Raw genomic sequence first — 19,154 nt, forward strand, 5'->3', positions numbered from 1 at the left:
CTTCCACAATAAACAAGGCAGAAACAGCTGGAAATACCTATATTGTCCACAGCTATCTAGAAGCAGCAGGATTTACAGAGTGGGAGACAGAACATCATTTCTATTCTCTTGGATGTTGTAAATCAGAAAATGAGAGAGATGGGGGAGGGGAGGAGAGATTTTAGAATATAGAGAAATGTCCCTTAATCCTCTTGCTTTAAAACAGCATAGTTAACATTCATAACTTTGCCTTCTGGTTGTGCTACGTATGTTGAAATGCAGTTTTCTTATTCTCATTAAATCATAGCATCATTTTCCATTTTCCTGAGGAACTGAAGTTTAATGGCCTGACTCTTATTGGATACATGGATGACTTCAAGTGATTGTTGCAAATTGAATGTTTATACACAGGTTTTGTCTTCCTTTTTTGTCTCTAGTTGTTTCCTTAGATTGTATTTCCAGATATGTAATTACAGATAGATGCAGATGCATACAATTTGTTTTCTGATACCTTCCCCCAACAACTCTTAATTTGATAAAGGTAGGAGTCCTTTAGAGGCCTGATAAAGTTTTTCATGTTTCTTTCCAAAATGGCTGCCCATAATCAAAGCCATTGCATCAGGACCTGAGGATGCATATTGCCCATATGTGGGTAGCTTATGAAGAAGCCATCCATGTGAGCTGTCCTGTTGTCTTAATGAGCTTAATTATAAACGTCTCTACCGAGGTGCCCCTGCTTGTGTGTGTTTCCAGTTATTATTGATGTTAGAGGAGTCACTGTCAGATGGGATAATTTCAGCAGGACACAGGGTAGTGAGTGTTGAAACGCCTGACATGCAGCGTGCAGAACTGGCGACTGGATGAGGGCATGTGAGGGGAGGATGCTGGCAAATAACTCACGAAGGTTAGTGGTTACTGTCATTTACTTTCATTATTCTTTTGTCATTCTTATACGTGGTTAGAAACTTGAGGATGGGGGGCATGGAGATAGATAAAGAGCTTAATTTAATTGAGTTCACTTATTAGTAGGGCTGTCACATTCATCAAGAAATGGACCTTGTGTGACTCTCAAGCAATGTCTTATAAATTTTTTCACTTGGCAGCCCCTTTTTCCCTGAGGAATTTCTACACAGTCTCAGTCATCTAGCTATACATAGCTCACAGTTTCTGGTAATAAATCATAAAGAAATGGGTTTTAAAACAAGTCTTTGGTGTACATATAGTTTTACCATTTATTAAAGACAGAAGCAAATTTATATGCTAATGAGATGGATGTGCTTGTTTATTTTTATTTAAAGACTTAAATCTTGCCTGAATATTTTTAGTGCAGGGTGTGTAGCATCTTCAACATTTCTCAGAGTTGATTGATATTTTGATTTTATATTAATTCTTTAAATGTTGCTTCATATAAATGTGGAGTACAAAAAAGCAAAAGTATGTTTAGAGACTATTTCAGAAATTGTTGGACAGGACTGGAGAGATGGCTCAACAGTTAAGGATGCTTGCTGCACTATCATGAAGACTAGAATTGGGAGCCTATTATCTATGTAGCAAGTTGAGTGTCCTTAAACACCTGTAAAACTACTGGCTTCTGCTTGCACACAGGTCCATGTACCCACACATAAATACATTCATATAACAGAGAAACACACTGATAAATATGCACAAGAGAATGAAGCTTAAAAATATTATTGGTAATTCTGATTAAATTTCAAGCCAAACTTTACTTAACAATTTTTACCTTTTTTAAAGGAGCTGCCACTGAACTACTAACAATAGTAGTTTTCAAATCAGGCAGTATACAGTATACACATGGGTGAGCCATTTGATACTTACACTTTGAGGAATGGTGATAAGAAAATATCAAGTCTATTTTCTGTAATTAATTCATGTGTCTGTAAGAACAGAAAAGTATATGTACAGGAATTGCTTGCATCTAGTAGTCTCAAATCTGAACCAAGGTGTTTGAGGCAGTGGTAGTTGGTATTGCACAGGGTCATGACATGCACACTGCATGGAACTCGTGCTGGCTGTTCAGAAAGAAAGTTGTGTTGAAGTTGTGTGATGCAGTATGGGCAGTTGCTACCAGAAACCCATTAAAGTTTGAAGTAACTTTGGTTGCCATGTGTTCAGAAAGCTTTGAATGTTGCCAGTTGTTGTTGTGACCCTCACATCCAGTGACTCTCTATGGGGCACTGCATAAGCCAAGTATGGTGGTGAATACCTGCAATTGCAGCGCTGGGGAATTGGAGCTGGGAGGATCACAAGTTCACAGTTATCTTCAGTTACATAGTGAGTTTGAAGTGAGGTTGGACAACATGAGACCCTGGCTCAAAACAAAAAACAAACAGCAATAACAAAATTAAAGTATACCCAGTTTTCCTGTATAAATATATCCATTAAATGACAGTAACACTAACACAATATTCAGGTCGTTATATAAGACTTCAAGCCATACTTTTTTAAAAGCCATTTTTCCTTTTTAAGTTGATTATTTCTACTGTATAATTATTTTCTGTTGTATAATGTAAGTAACATAATTGAGGCATTTTAATTATTGTAGGCATTAATGGCATACTGTGTATTGTTTAGATTCCTATGTATACTTTTTAATGTTTAAACTAAGGCAGTGTGTTTAGTTCATCAAGCATTTTGTCATTTCTTTAAGGTTCTTCTAGTTTCACGATATGTATATTATTTTATCTGTAGGTGTCTACCGTGGAGCAGCTCATATGTTGCTCCCTCTAACTACCCACTGCCAACCTTTCCCAAGCCTTCTCTTCTCTCCCTCTCCTCACCCTCACCTCCAGTAACACAGCTTTTTACATTTCAAGACTGACTCATTTAGAGTCCACTTGAGTGAGAGCATGTGGTACTTACTGCCTAGACCCGTTAACATTTTTACCTGTCTATCATCATTCTGTTCCATGTTTTCAATAATTTCAATGGAAATTGTAAGAATCAGTATATTTGTCCAAATAGCATGCATATCTTTAACTAGCATAAATATCTTAGCTGAAATTTGTATTACAGTTATTTGTTTGTACATGTGTGTATGTGCTTTCATGTATGCATGTGCCACAGCACAAGTATGGAGGTCAGAGGACAACTTGAAGGAGTTAGTTCTTCTCTCTACTCCATGGGGCTGAACTCAGGTTGTCAGGCTTGGTGGCAAGTGCCTTTACCCACTAAGCCATCTCCCATGCTCTCAGCCAGTATATATTTTATAGTTACTTTTTTTTCTTTTTCATGAAAGGAAGAAGCTGAAAGTCTATATTTGCTAAGTTCCACAAGTATATGTACCTGTAAACTCCTTTCAAGATTCTCCACGTCCCTTTGTGTCAATCCCCTGCCTCATTGGCTCCCCTGCTCTGTCTACTGTGTTTTCATTTTCTGTTAGACTTTTACTAAATACAGTCATAGTGTGTCAACTCTTTACACATCATAATCTTCCTGAGATTCACTCATGTTGTTATATAAGCTAATAGTTTCTTGTATCCCATTGTTTGAATGTAGTAGTGTTTACTCATCTTGCTGTTAGATTCATTGACAAAAGGTGATACATGTATCAGTATTTCAGGATATTTTTTACTAGTGAGCACCTAGGAGTAAGTTTAATATTTTTATGCTTCTACAAGCAAGTTTAGTAGCCTTGTTTGGTCCTTATCGCCTAAGAATATCTGTAGGGCATGTAGCACACACACATAATCCCAACACTCAAGAGGCAGAGGCAGGCAGATCACACAAATTTCAGTCCAGTCCGGTCTATATACTGAGTCAGGGATATATAGTAAAATTTAATCCCTTGTCTCCACTGCCAAGGATTCAAGAAAAAGTAAGAAGCCATAGAGCAAGGGTGTCTCAGTAGTTTTGTAAACTTTTGCATAGTCGGATGTGAGTTCTATTCATCAGATCTCTTTGATCTTGATTGTAGCTCAGATGTATCAGGCTAGAGTGTTCTGGTCTTGAGAATTTTCTATAAAGTAACATTCTGGATTAGTTTGTTTTGTTTTGCATTTCTTCTAAAGAGCAAGATTCTTCCTCTGAGAGGAATATAAGGATTTCAGCTGGACAGGGAGAGTTAAGATTGCAGTTGACTGATGGAAAGAACTCATAAGGTGAAACTCATGGTATGGAATCACAGGTATCACATATACACAATTGCCCAATGCGTGACCCTAAGCTCAGTGGTTTTCCCACCTCCAGCTAAGTGATGATGCATCGGCAACATGAGATTTGATATGATTTTTGGAATAGGTTTGATTGACACACTGACTAGGCATGGCCACCTTGGTGTATATCTAGTGCCTCTTGGTTAATTCATATGTCTTCCTTTTTTGTTTTAACTTTTTATTGATTCTTTGTGAATTTTACATCATGCGCCTCAATCCCACTCATCTCCCTATCCCTTCATATCCACTCTCTGCCCTTGCAACCTCCTGCTCCCTCAAAAAAAAAAACCAAAATAAAAATGATAAAAAGTTAAAAAAATTAAAAAAATATTTTACCTAGGAAGCTATGGTATGTCACCCAGTCTACCCTTTTGATCAAATAGCTTTTCATGCAAGTAAGTGTTCATTGCAATGAGTCATTGGTCTGGTTGGAGGTCTCTAGAGGCTTCTGCTACTCTATCAATACTGGATCCGCACTGGGACTCCTCTCAGATATCCTGCTGTTGCCCTGTGATATGGAGATCCTCCAGCTTTGGTTCTGCAGGACCAGCCCTTGTATATGCTCCTACAGTTCTTAGATGGAGTAGAATTTGGGCCTGGATCTGGCACTGGGTGGTAGCTGAGTTGTCCAGCCCACCTGCTGTCCTGTGCTAGTGCCAACAGGGCCAGCTCTCCTTCTTTGCCAAGGTAAGGTGTTGGACCAGCTCCCCTTGGCTGTGATAGCTGGCAAGGGGCAGGACCAGCTCTCCCACATTCATACTATTGAGACCAGCTCTCCCTCACCCACACCACAAGGGCCAATTCTCCATCACTACCGTGATGACGGGCAGGGCCCTAGTGCCAGTGCAGGCAACGGGCAAGGTAAGCTCTCCCATAATACCCAGGCAGGGGGTGAGCTAACTCTCCCATCAACTTCAGGCAACGAGGGGTGGGACCATCTCTCCCATGCCTAAGCCACCATACTACCTGCAAGGGAATTCATGTCTTATGACCAAAACCTTGGTTGTTTGGAGAGTTGGGCTATTGCTTTCCTGGGAACTGTACCATCCATTCTGGGGACACACAGAATGCAGAAACATTGGGACTTTATAGCTTTTAAGGAATTTCAGATTCATTCAGTCTTTTTTAAGTCCTTCATTTCCAAAAGTATGAAGTTATCAGCAACCTGACACTCTTCTCATTAGAGATGACTTTTTGTTATCAAAATGATAGTGTTACTGGGACTGTCCATGTCACATGTGTGACATTCTAACAAGAGGTTTATTCCCAGTGCTAAACAGAAGTGATGAATAATTTGGGTGCACCATGAATTTCATTTACTGCTTTTTTGCTCTTTGCTATTTTTAATTCCATTAATAGCTATTTTCTAAAATCTTGTTACCTTTCTATAATCTGAAAGTGGATTTAGCAAAGGCAGAATGGCAGTGGCAGAAGAGAGCATGCTCAATTTATAGCTTCACATGAAGAGCATGCAGTGCTAGGGAAAGGCCCCCAGTTATTGGGGGGAGGGGGGATTTATCCATAACCAGTAGCTCTGACTTAGTTAATTTTTGTCTCATGGCTTTGGCATTTGTATCTTTGTTTGTTTGTGTGTTATTGTTGTTGTTGTTATTGACTGTTTGGCTTTTTTTTTTTTTTTTTGAGAAAAGACACCACTGATTTGTTCATACATATTCATGCTGGACACTTTGTTGTTGTTGTTGTTATTGCATTTTTCATACTAACCCATGCTCCACTAGCTTCTGGCTAGTGGAGAGGATGAAGGCACAATCAAAATTGAAGCAGATGATAAGAATCATTTCCAGAGTGACCAGCATTTGGAGCAGAGTAATGAGGTAGAAACATAGTTTATTCCTTACTCTGTCTCGCCCTGTGTCCAAGTCAGTCTGCTATCTGGGAGTATGTGTGGTTCGTTTTCTGTTTATTCTGCCTGCATTGTGTGTCTACTTTATGCCAGTGGGCATCAGAGAAACTGGTCTCTCTCTCTCTCTCTCTCTCTCTCTCTCTCTCTCTCTCTCTCTCTCTCTCTCTCTCTCTCTATCAGAATTTATAAAGTGGGTGATGGAGCCAGTCATGAAACATAGTAGCTATTGTTGGACCTGGATAGATATTTAAAGATCTAAGTCACCCTATTTGTTTTATGCATTGGAAACAGGACTTTGAGAGGAGATGATTTATTGAAGGCACAGATTAGGATGCCAGTGATGGAAGTAGGGTATGAATTCTTGTGTCTGGACTCTTAGAAACTATCAGGTCATCTGATTGAAGTGCAAGTGGACCTGATGAAACTGAGTGACTCTGCAATCTCGTGACCCCTGTAACCCAACTCAGTATTATTCTGATCATTAACCCAATCCATATAGAATCTTCTAGTCATGCTGCTACTGAACAGTTGGGCTAAACAATCTACAAGCCTAAAAGAACCTTAAATATTGAGATGTGGTAGGATATAGATGCTGCAGCTTTGATTGAGATGTACTAAGAGATGCTGTAGGTGTGGAACTTTATGTCTCCAAGGTATCCCACGTTCACAGAGTCATGAGTGGGCAATAACTGACATGGATAGTTTTGGAGCACAAAGTAATGAAAATGGATGCTTTGGAATCACATGAACCTGGTTTTGAGCCTTTTTTGCCTAACCTGCCTCTACCTATTTTGCCTAACCTCTAAACTACCCTTGTGTGTAGGGTCTCTCAGATACTAAAACCAAAAGACATGTCATTAAGTACTCAGCAAATAATAATAATTTCTGCTTTTAATTACTATAGTATAATTTTTTCCCTTTTTTTGAGATTGCTTATTTGACGGATTTAATAATTAGAATGATGACAAAAAGAACCTATATATAACAGCTCATTTGTGTGAATCTTGTTTTCCATTTAAAAAAAATCTTAAATCATTTCTCCAGTGTGGAGAGATGGAGCGATGGCTAATGTGTGTATCACTAACAGTAATGAAGTCAACAGAAGTCATTTATAAACTGGTTGAGGAAATTTACAGCTTTGGATAGGGGAGAGAGGATGCTAATTGCACCATCTTGGGACATACATGCCCAGAACAGCCTTTAACTTGAAGTCTCTGTGGTAGTACTCCTCTGGGAACCTCAATGGCTCAGGAAGGTGAATCTGTAAATAACATCTCCATGGGAATTAAGAACTTTCCACCCTCCTAATGAATTACATCAAATCCCTGTTAATTAGTGTCAGTAGAATAATAATAATGTATGTATCTGTAGCATAAGTAATGATGTTATGTGAAACATATAATAACTGTCCAAAACATGGTTGAGGGCATTCATTTTGCATCCTTCTTAGGAAGAATTTCCAAGGAGTGGACTGTGGAATGGGAGAACATGCATCAAGGGTGCACCTGTAGTGAGTCAGACACTTACCCTAACTTGGTCATCTTATTTTCATAGCAAGATGTATGGTACCACTTTAGAGTAAGAAAATTGAGGGTAAGGAAAGTGATGTAAGTGCCTGCCTTCCTTAACATGAGTGTGAGTATATGGACTTGCAGGCCTGTATCCTTTCTTTTATTTTTTTTTTCTTCTTGTTCCTGCCTATGGACCAGTACTCACTTGCCTGTAGCCCTTTCTTCTCCCTCCATCTTTCCTATTCTCCATATACCTCTGTTTGACCATACACTTTCATTTGCAGATCATGGAGGACTATGCCAAGAGTGATTGCAAAAATGAATATTTAAGGCATATGGATTTCAATATTTTAGACCATGATGGAGCCAACACATGTGGTATCCCTGGAGACCAGATCCTGGAAGACAAACTCCTGGGCCTGCTTGCCACTTTGTTCCAAAAGAAGGCCACACTGTTGCTGGAAGCCAGGTAGACATGGGCTCAGGTATCTCTTTGTTTGAGGAGGAGTACACTTAGGTTGCTAAATGGACTCAGATGATGGTGTGCAGTGTACCTGAGAGCTCCTGAAATGGCTGGGAAGGAATCTAGCCAGTTGTGCAATTAAGTAATTAGGCTGCTTGCTGGTGGCTGTGAAGGGACTTGAGCAGAGCCACACTCAGGCCCATTACAAAGAGATGAGAGAAAGCTTTTCCCCAAAATTATTCCTGTGAGTCCCAGAAAGCTGCCTGACTGTCAAGAGCGCGAGAAGTCAGCCCTCCTGGCATCTCCTCTGGTTTTGGCATCAGCTTAAAAACACCATTGTAGTCGCGACTCCGCTGTTTTATGTTAAGCTTGAACTAAATTCTCTCCTCAGTTTATCTGCTGGGAGTTGTTCCTATTTGGGGAAATACTACAGGTTGTTTTCCTGACACAAAGAAGCATTAGGTATGTTTGTGTTTTGTAAATTAGTCCTTTCTGAGCTATTTCCTCTTTCATATTCCTTCTAGGCCATCCATGGCAGTTGCGTGGTTATGAAACCAGGAAGAGCTGTGCTGTCTTTTTCTCAGTATCTCAGTTTTTCTGATCACTTCTCAGGGTTGCTGGGTGGACTTAGAAAAAAAAATTATTGAGAATAATTGGGTATGGTGTTGTATATTTCAATAAAAGCTCTCGGTTCTGATACAGGCAGGAAAAGTTACTACTGTTTTGTCTCTTAGCAAGAGCCAGACACCCTAGTCTTTCTTTTTTTTTTTGGTTTTTTTTTGGTTTTTCGAGACAGGGTTTCTCTGTGGTTTTGGAGCCTGTCCTGGAACTAGCTCTTGTAGACCAGACTGGTCTCGAACTCACAGAGATCCGCCTGCCTCTACCTCCCGAGTGCTGGGATTAAAGGTGTGTGCCACCACCGCCCGGTCCTAGTCTTTCTTATATCATTGCAATACTAAGCCTTGGGGACCTTTCTCCTTAGACAAAGACTGAAATATTCTGTGTTTGGTAAACTTAGTGAGGCCCAACCTTTTAATCCCTGATACCTAACATTTTCTGAGGATGAGTCTTGAAGGGACATACCCACTTCATCTTCAAAGGGAATTGGACAAGCATAGTTGGTACTGAAGACTAGAGAGTTTCTGAAGTCTCTAAGTACCCCACCTTGTAAAGTTTGAAGTAGAGGGTACCACTGCTCCCCCACTGTGTAGGACCACATGGGAATATTCTTGGATGCTGTGAGTTGGGGACCATGGTGAGAACAAGGTCGGTTGGGAACATGTGTTTGCTTCTAGTGGACAAGCTTTTCTCCTCCAGCTAGTTGTCAGGAAAGCATGTGAGCATCAACATAAGTCTTAAATAGTGGTATTTTTAATTGAGTTTTAAAAATTCCAGCCTAATCATGCTTTTAGAGAAGGCCCTTTATGAGCCAGTACTGAAAGCAAACCTGTGATGTTTATACTTGAGTACCAACTTTCTCTTGCAGTGTTGCCTGTCCCATAGGCTTCCCAGCCACCAGCAGCTACAGCTAGTGTTAGAAAACGCACCCTAACTCTGCCTAACCTTCGTTTCTGAGCACTGTTCTTCCCTGTGCACTACTGAACCAATGATGGCTTGGTGATGGTGCTAAGGTCCTACTGAAGGCCTGACTTGTGTACATGCTCTAGACAAAGCCCTGGTTAGCTGCTTTACAGGCTCAGCTTTACATGCTGTGGCCAGTAGTCTTTTTACAAGGGTGGGGGAAGGCAGCGTTTGTGGACCTAGCATTCGCTTAGCATTGGAGAATTCCCTGGGGCTGAGGGAGTGAGAATATTTAGTATTCTCTTTGGTCATGGAAACACTAGTCTAGAGACGTCTAAAGATGGCATTGGAGAAGTGACCAAAGGGATTGGTTACCAGGAGAAGAGTTGGCTAGTGTTTGGAGGTACATTTTATAGTTCAGAAGTCATAAACACGTTGGGGTTCTAGATCGGGATATCAGGGCTACTTCCTCTCCAGCGCTACCTTTCATCATTTTCCCTATGATCATTGCAGCGGGCTTCTCCCATTTGGGTGGGCATCACAGTGCTTCTGGCAGTCATTTAAAAATTCAGTGTGTTATTCTACCTAACTGGGCATTCGCACTAGCTGTGTGTCTGGTTAGCCCACTTCTTAGCTGTTTGTGCTGCTTTAGCCTTGCTGTCTATGCATAGGCTGCACTGCCCATCTCGATATGGAGAACAAATCAACGAGTAGCCTTTGTTTCAGGGCTCTGGCACAGGCTGGTACTTAACACTTAACACGTGTGCTTTTTTCTTCGTCTTCCTTGAAATAAGCCTAGTCCTCTGTTGTGCCCCAGCCTTGGCTAACTGCTCATATTACCTGTGTTTCTAGGTTCTGTGTTCCTAGCACTTATTGTGTGTGGCACATCACGGAACTGTTTTGCAGGTTCTCTTATCTGTACTGACTGATGTCCCCATTTCATTTCTCAAACAGATAGATATGATCACCTTCAACTGCAAATGCTGTCATGTGGTAGAATAGAAGTATCCCTGCTGCTATCCAAGAAAGCCTTTCCCGTGTGGATTCACGTCTGACCTCCTAACTCCCTGTTTCTTCTGAGTCAATATTTTTCTTTTTTTCTGAGTCATTTTCATAAACATAAGACACACCTGATATTAGAAATTTGGAAAGAATGTCCCCTTCTCTTCTGATTTCACATCCATTTCAGCTACTGTCCAATTTCTTTATTCTCATTCAGGCAACATTTCTCAAAAGACTTGCTGATATTCATAGCTTCCACCCTGTATAATTCTCTACCCCCATCTTAAGAGACCTCACAGCCTTTGCCTCATTTATTAAGTCAGTAACAGTTTCTAAACTGTGAAATCCATTGGCCAGCTTTTTGGCAGCAGCTGGCCCTATTCCCTGCCCTCGCTCTCAGCCTCCTTTGTTAAAGGATAGTAGTATACCTCAGAGCCCTGTTCTTGGCTCCTTTCTTTGTTCCTCCATTCCCTCCTGCTGTTGGAATGGATTACATGACTCTGATTTCTGTGTAATGATCCTAATAACTCTTTGCTGGACACCTCCTCCTGCTTATGGATTAGATATTTCAGTGTTGACCTAAGACCCACATGGTACCACTCTGCTGCTTCTCTAGTCTTTGTCATGTTTATGTCCTGCATTGCCTAATAACTGTAGCCTAAAGTTACAAGCTCCTCAGTCCCTAAAGCCCGTAGCAAGTCCTCATGGTCACCCTCAGATTATAACCCAAATTCAGTTCCTTCTGATCTCCATTCTTACCTTGTCACTGCCAACATCTCTTATTTGGACTTCTGCAATCGTGAAGCCTTCTTATTTACCCTCTTGTTCCCATTTCTACCTCTCTGTAGTTTGTTCTCCATAGAATAGCCAGGGTCTTTTAAAAACTTAGGTCAGGTTGCTCCTCTCCTGTGGTAACACCTTCCTTTTAGCAGATTCCCACTGTCATAGTCAGATCAGCTTCTAGACCCAGCCTCTGCCATTTCTCCAGCTTCCATAGACGCCTCGTGTTTGCTGAGCCTCAGCCACACCAAGCTTGTTCTTAAGGGGGGGGGTGGGGGGAGGGCCTTCTGGTAGCTACTGTTCCCTGTGCTGTGATAGACTTACCCCAAATGCACAATCAGCAGAGCTTTGGTGAGCAGTCAACTCTGTGGGGAGACTCTTCCCAATCACTTGGTTTAAAGAGAATCCCATTTGTATGCTTTCTCTGATTCATTCCTGCCTTCCCTCTCATTCATAATCCTTAGATTATTATGTAAGTACTATGCGTTGATTTAGTTCTCAGTGTATGCATAGCTGTGTGTCTGTCACTGCTTTAAAGGCATATGCCCATTCCTCTTCGGAAAAATGGAAAATGAATGAAGGGCAGATAGTTGAGCATTTCACAGTGCAGCAAAGATTAAGTTTGGAAAACCAGGAAGAATTAGAGCTCTCTTGGTGTCAGAAAGGCCTAGGTTTTAATCTTTGCTCTGCCACTTGGCTGAGACTTTGTTTTCTCTTTGAGCCTGTTTCTTCATCTGGTCTCACAGCATGTGAGGATGTTGTATGTTTCAAGGACCTGACACATGGCAAGTGCTTAGTGAATGTCAGTGCCTTCTCTTATACCTTCTGCTTGACACAGATGCTTGGGGGGGGGGAGCGTGTAGAAGCACCACCCAGGCTTCTGATGAGACTTTTGGACCACACCAGTCTGAAGGTCCTGACGACAGAGACAGCTTAATGATTTCGCTATTCCCATTTCCAGCCAAGCAACACTTGAAATGTTTGATTTAATAGCCACCACTTTAGTATATTGCAGTGGCCTCCTTTGCCGCTGTTTACTACCCATTTGAAAAGTATTTTTCTTAGGTTTTATTGTGTGTTATTTGGTGGTGAGTGATGGTCCTCCTTTGGCTAGCTGACTAGCAATTGTCATTATTACTTAACTATGTTAAGAAAGGAATAGAAAGAAAGAAAAATTTAGTCCTGATACTAAGAATATCAGAAATATTTTTAAAGTTGATATTTATTATAGCTTAAGCTGGTCTTTGTAGTATAAATGATTTTACACTAGAAGTAAGTGATGGCAGCTTGCATTTTGCTTTTAATTTTTAAAATTCGAATTGAGTTCACTTCCTTGATCTAGACCATGGGACTCTGGAAATAAGGCGGGGTTTACTGCTGTCTGAAGTGGGCATGTTGAGAAGATGAGCCTGGGTAGTGCCATTTTCCATGGTGGCTGACATCAGAGGGAGGGTAAGCTAGATATGGCTACATTACAAGATTTCTTACAGTAAAGCAATAAAGGATCTGAATGGAAATGGCAGTGGAAGTAACCCAAAGGCTTCTCTGTGACTGCATGAGCTAATGTAGCTAAGAGACCCTTCCAGTAGCCAGCCATGGCTCCTAGACCAGCCCTTGCCTAGAGCACTTTCTCTCAGTTCTCTAGTTCTGTTTCACCTTTGCCCCATCTTTTTTGTTTTCTTTCTTTATTTCATCAGTGATTTAAAGTTTATTCTTTTATTTGATTTTATTGATTTTTATTGAGCTCTGCTCCCCACCTTTTTTCTCCCCTCCCCTTCAACCCTCTCCCAAGGTCCCCATGCTCCCAATTTACTCAGGAGATCTTGTCTTTTTCTACTTCCCATGTAGATTAGATCCATGTATGTCTCTCTTAGGATCTTCATTGTTGTCTAAGTTCTCTGGGATTGTTGTATGTGGGCTGGTTTTCTTTGCATTATGTTTAAAAACCACTTATGAGTGAGTACGTGTGATAATTGTCTTTCTAGGTCAGGGTTACCTCACAATGATGTTGTCTAGCTCCATCCATTTACCTGCAAAATTTAAGATGTCATTATTTTTTTCTGCTGTGTAGTACTCCATTGTGTAAATGTACCACATTTTCCTTATCCATTCTTCAGTCGAGGGGCATTTAGGTTGTTTCCATGTTCTGGCTATGACAAACAATGCTGCCATGAACATAGTTGAGAACATCTTGTGGCACGATTGAGCATCCTTTGAATATATACCCCAAAGTGGTATTACTGGATCTTGAGGAAGATTGTTTCCTGATTTTCTGAGAAATCTCCACACTGACATCCAAAGGGGCTGTACCAGCTTGCATTCCCACCAGCAATGCAGGAGTGTTCCCTTTTCCCCACAACCTCTCCAGCATAAGTTGTCATCAGTGTTTTTGATCTTGACCATTCTTACAGGTGTAAGATGGAATCTCAGAGTTGTTTTGATTTGCATTTCTCTGATAACTAAAGATGTTGAACATTTCCTTAAGTGTCTTTCAGCCTTAAACTTTATTCTTGGCAGTTGGGAGCTGGAGATATGGCTCAGAAGTTGAACGCTTGTTACACTCACAGAAAACCCAAGTTTGGTTTCCAGCACCCGTAGGACAGTTCAGAACTGTCTGTAACTACGGTTCCAGAGGATCTGACACTCTCTTCTGGTCTCTGCGGGGACTGCATGCATACACTTGCTGTATAGATATAAAATAAAAACAAATATACAGAAAAATAAAATAAATACATCTTAAACCTTTTTTACGAACTTCTCCAGATTGTTTTTTGTTCCTTTGCATATGAATTTTCTGATTTCTTAGGTTGTCATATTTTGGTGTATTCATGTGCATATGGGTGTGGTGTGTGGTACATGTATGTGTGCTTGTAAGCACACATGTGGAGCACAGAGTAAGATGCCAGGTGTTTTCCTCCGTTTCTGTCTGCCTTATTGCTCTGAGACAAAGAACTCTTACTGAAGTGGAAGCTCATCTTTTCAGTTATGTGACTGGCAGTGAGCTCTTGACATACGCCTGTCTCTCTCTGCTCTCCAGTGCTTGAATTACAGGCATGCCTGGATTTTTACATGGGTTCAGAGAACAAGTTTTCTTACTTACTAAGCCATTTTGCCTGTTTGATTGTTGTCATTTTAAAGAGAGGATTTTACATGTAAGTTTGGTTTATGCCCATACTTTTAGTCTTCTAGGGTGAGAATACTGAAGTTGAGGCCTTCAACATCTTCAGATTTCACTTCTGCCCTGAGGGTGATGTTATGTTTCTGTTGTTACCCTCCACAACCATCCTAGTTCCAGGCTGGGTTTTCTCTCTGGGGTCTTTAGTTTTGAGCCCTGTTGTACACCTCTTTTTGTTATATATACCTGCTGCCTTTCTGTGAGTGGATGAGGAAGGAACACATATGTGTTTGTGCCACCATCTTGACAGGAAGTCCGTCCTTTGCACAGAAGCTCTTCACCTTTCTGACGCCCATGTGTGAAGAGACATGTCTTTTCCTCAGCACGATGTGGCATGTGAGACTCTTCTTGTGTCCCCTGCCTACTTCCTAGCCTTCCTTTGCCTTCACCACATAGTGACAAGACTGTTCATCTCAGTGTCATGCTTACACCTCCACTCGGCTCCCCTGTGTTTTCCCCTTGGCTTTGTGGATTAGTCACTTACGTACATACTCCTCCCCAGCATCAGATTGCATCTTGGCTGTAACCCTTGTGCCAGTACAGTGTCCGGCACAGAGGAGGCTTCCAGCCATATGTGCCATACAGAACCATCCTGGGTGCTTCTCATGCTGGCTTTACTCCAAGTCCCCAAAAAGCAGAGCCAGAGACTCAGCCTTGTATATATGGGAATAGGAAGCCAGTGAAGATGGTGTGGTTGGTCTGGGCAGCCGGGCACTCTGGTGGGCAGTGCAGCCTGGGGCTTCTGTCCTCAGGATGTAAGCTAGGACGTTGATGCCATGGCTCTCAGCCCAGACAGCTCAGCTCTCTCACCACTCCACCCTTTCTTGCGGGCTGACTCAGCTTTGAAGGGCAGCAGAGAAGCACAGGGTGCTTGGAGTGGGACCTGCTGTGTCTACAGGAACTGTCCACACAGCTGTAGCTACTAGCAGAAGTGGGGCAAGGCACATGACAAAGAACATCTGCTATCAGGATGCTACCTCTTTTAATCCTCATTGCTCCTTTAATCTTCCTTTTCTCTGGAAGGGGATTTACCATCCTGTCAAAGAATCACATAGAGTTTGGAGCCATTCCATTTGTAACTTATTTGAATTTATTTTACTTTCTGTGCTGGGGTCAAACAGAGGCATGGACATTCTAAACAAATTCTGTGTCTCTGAGCAACATGCTTAGCCCCTGAAGCCATTTATCTGTCTTTGCCCCAGTTTGCTCTCTATGGCTGTGAAAAAGACCATGTCCAAAAGCAGCTTGGGGAGGATGGTGTTTATTTGGCTTACTAGGTTATAGTCCATCATCAGAGAAATCAAAGCAGGAACTGAAGCAAAGACCAAGGAGTAAAGCTACTTGCTGGCTTACTCAGGCTGCTTTCTTATACACTCCAGGATCACTGCTCAGGGATAGCATTTCTCAAGGTGGGCTGGGTTCCTCTGTATCAGTCAGTCAAGAAAATGCCCCACAGGCTTGACTACAAGCCAGTCTGAAGGGGCATGTTGTCAGTTGAGATTCCCTCTTTTCAGATTACTCTAGAATGTGCCAGTCTGACAAACCAGCTAGCACAGCCTTCAAAGCAATGCACTTTGTGCTCTATCTGCATGCTTGTTAATGAAGCATCCTTCATTAATATCTGTTTCTTGAGCACCTATTATAGACTAAGATCAATCAGGTCACTCTTGGACCATCCAGGTTGGCATAGTTAGTCCAAAGCCATATTTGTATACTGAACATAGGAATGGGGCCAGTATCATGGAGTTGGGTCCCTTATAATTTTCATGGACACCCTGTGATCCCATTTATTCCTCCTTAGGCAAGCCCCCTTTCATATATCCATGTGGTCCACTTAGCTGGCTTTGTACTTATGTGACATTATCCACTAGCTAAGCAGGGTAATACCTGTCTTGTTTGGGTATTGTGAGGTTGCAGGAGTTCAGATGCTTGTCATGGTTCCTGGCATATTTGGGAACTCACTATGTTAATGCAAGTGAAATCTGGACTGGATCGGTGGGGGAGAACTTGGAAGGCTAGGTTGTCGCTGAATCTGAAATAGGAGGCTGATTCTCCCACTGTCTTCTTTTTGGAAAAGCAGACCAGATCTTCTGAAAGCTCTGGGTGCCTTGGTTTTGGAACGAATATACTCGGGAGAGCAGGAACTTCCTGGAGATCACCTTGATAGTAAAGCTAAGAAGGCACTTCAGCAAGTAGCTGTTCGGCTGAGAGATGAACTTGACCTTTCCTTCCCAGACGACTCATTCTCCAAGTCACACAATGAACTCAAGTCAACATGGGGGACCTGGCTAGTAAAGACAGGTGACGGAGCCAAGGTGGAGCTGAAGAATGCCTCAGTGCAAACTATCACCACAGAGGACACCCCCCATGAATTCAAATCTAAGGGCAAGAGAGAAGCTTGGCAAGAGAAACCAGAAGAGGCCATTTTCAGCACTGACCCTGAGTCAGAGGCCTTGTGTGGGATGCCAGGGCTACGGGCCACTCCCCTCTCATTCCCTAGTACAATCAACAAGGTAAGGTTTTCTGTATATTAATTATGTATTTACCTTAAACAATGACAACAGCAAAGTTTTAAAAAATCACCTTCAGTGCCACCATATTTTCTGTGAATGCCAAATTTGGCAGTTCCCTTGTGCTTTGTTGTCCCAGCTGCCTTCCCCTGGCCTCTCCTGCACTCAGACCTCCTTTTACTCTCCTCCCACTTCTTACTCTGACCCCGGCCGTATCTTATTTACTAGGACACTTTGGTGTTTTCACTAGGAAAATCACACCCGGAATTCTGTCTATCCATCTACCTGTAGCTTTCTCTTGGTTTTATGGACTAGGATGTTTCCCCATGATGGCCGCTTAAGAATCTACTGGACCAGAGTTTGTATGTTTTTGTTTTTGTTTTTTTCTACTGAAGGGTATTTCCCTTTGCATGTTGTGGATTTGTAAAAACTCAACTTTAGGGGATGAGAGCCTGGCTTCTGTTTAAGGAGGAATTTGTGTGAGAGACATCATTCTGAGGACTTTATTTCTCTTGGATGCCAGATTCTGAGCACTCAGGGTTAACCAGCCTAAAGTAAAGGGCCTAGGCTGGGGCACCCACTGTGTCTGCCTGCAAGAACATTCCTGTTCCCTGCCAAGCTGCCCTCCAGCCACAGTAGTCAAAATGGAAACGTCTGGTTTTGCTGAGTCAATGTGTGTGTGTGCTGGTTTTCTCCCTGAGCTGCTCTGTAAACTGTAAGCCCAGCCACACAGACCAGATGATTAAGACTCAGACTTTCTTGACAGTACCTTCCAGTCCTTTGGGAGTAAGGGTTGGCGTTGAGAATCTCTGTAACAGTGATGTGTTCTGGTAAAGAAGGAAAGAGGTTATGATTCTGATACCTTTACAGAAGGCTGTAGTATGCTTGCTTCTGATGGCTGCTTTGTAGCATAGAAATCAACTGTACACACTGCTTCATAGCCTCAGAATGGAGAATTAAGTTTCTTTTCTGACCACTAAATTACTGCTTTTGTGCCTACCAAACAGAGTTAGATGTATCATTAACAAAATTGCTTTTGATTGTTTTAAATTATGCACCAAAACTGTAATTTCTAGAAGAGGATTTTCTAAGATATCAATAGGGACTAAAACAAACAAATATATATATATATATATATATATATATATATATATAATATGCACTGCCATTATATTAATGGTACTCAAAATGCAAATTTGTTCAATTTGGCTAGAATAGAATTGCTTTTGTTTGCCCCAGTTTCAGTTTGTACCTATGTATTAGGAAAACTGGATAGATTTATTATTTTTTTTTCTTTTTTTGTTTGTTTGATTTTTTTCTGTTGTGTGGTATGCCATCCTGTGCTCAGGAAATTGGATAATTGAATGGGCTTAATTTTTTCAAATATATTTTATTTTTAAATAAAATTATCTTTACTATGTTTTCAAAAGAGGAAAATTTTATTTATTCATTCCCTTACGTTTATCATCTGCTGTATGTACTGAGGACTGTGCCAAGTTCCCTTTATTATCTTATTTAATTTTTTCAACAAATGTAATCATTGTACATTGAAAGAAACACAGTGTCACAAAACTTAGAGACCTGTCCAGAATTCCTTAGCTGGCAAGTGGAGAGGAGATAGTTACTTGCTTGGCTTCAGAGAAAGACATTGGCTTTCTTTGTGGTTTTGATAGTGGCAGAATTGGTAATCCAGTGACTTAAGCCAGAACTCTGGCTTAAAAAGAATATCACTGCAGCCTAAAGGTGAGGCAGAGACCAGAATGGCCAGAAACGTGGTTATTCAGGACTTTATAGACATACTTGTACTTGTGTCAGGCCTGGCTGCCCACATGACCTCTCAGTACTTGGAATGGGATCAGTGTAACCCCGATTCCCAGGCTATATGAAGGCACAGTGAGGTAAGAGTGCAAGTGCCCAGGGCAGGTGCTCGGAACATGTGAAGTCTATCCTAAATAATGCTATACAGTCTGCCATCTTTAATAATGATGGTAGGTGAGACTGCTCCAGTCCATATGGCAGTGTTTTATGTGGTGTTAGAACTCTTGTTAGGCTGAATGATAGCAATCTTCCAACCTCAGATAGGCCTTGGCATTTGTGCACTTCAGATATCTTCTTTGCTGACATATGACACACAGATTTGGGCCCAAGAATAAAGATTGGTGGAGACCCAGGACCAA

General features: G+C 41.5%; 1 protein-coding gene across 4 annotated transcripts in view; it reads left to right on the forward strand.

Annotated features, from left to right (window-relative positions):
• Positions 1-19,154, forward strand: part of Cdk5rap2 (CDK5 regulatory subunit associated protein 2) — a 191,053-nt gene that overhangs the window by 114,370 nt on the left and 57,529 nt on the right. For 3 of the 4 annotated variants that reach the window (XM_057784811.1, XM_057784814.1, XM_057784813.1), the window contains exons 18-19: positions 7,811-7,995; positions 16,545-16,980. In XM_057784811.1, coding sequence (XP_057640794.1) covers positions 7,811-7,995; positions 16,545-16,980 — 621 coding nt within the window. The remainder of the gene's footprint in view (positions 1-7,810; positions 7,996-16,544; positions 16,981-19,154) is intronic. The other variant, XM_057784812.1, reaches the window with a different exon arrangement.

This window comes from Chionomys nivalis, chromosome 11, assembly GCF_950005125.1.
Source record: "Chionomys nivalis chromosome 11, mChiNiv1.1, whole genome shotgun sequence".
Taxonomy (NCBI): domain Eukaryota; kingdom Metazoa; phylum Chordata; class Mammalia; order Rodentia; family Cricetidae; genus Chionomys; species Chionomys nivalis.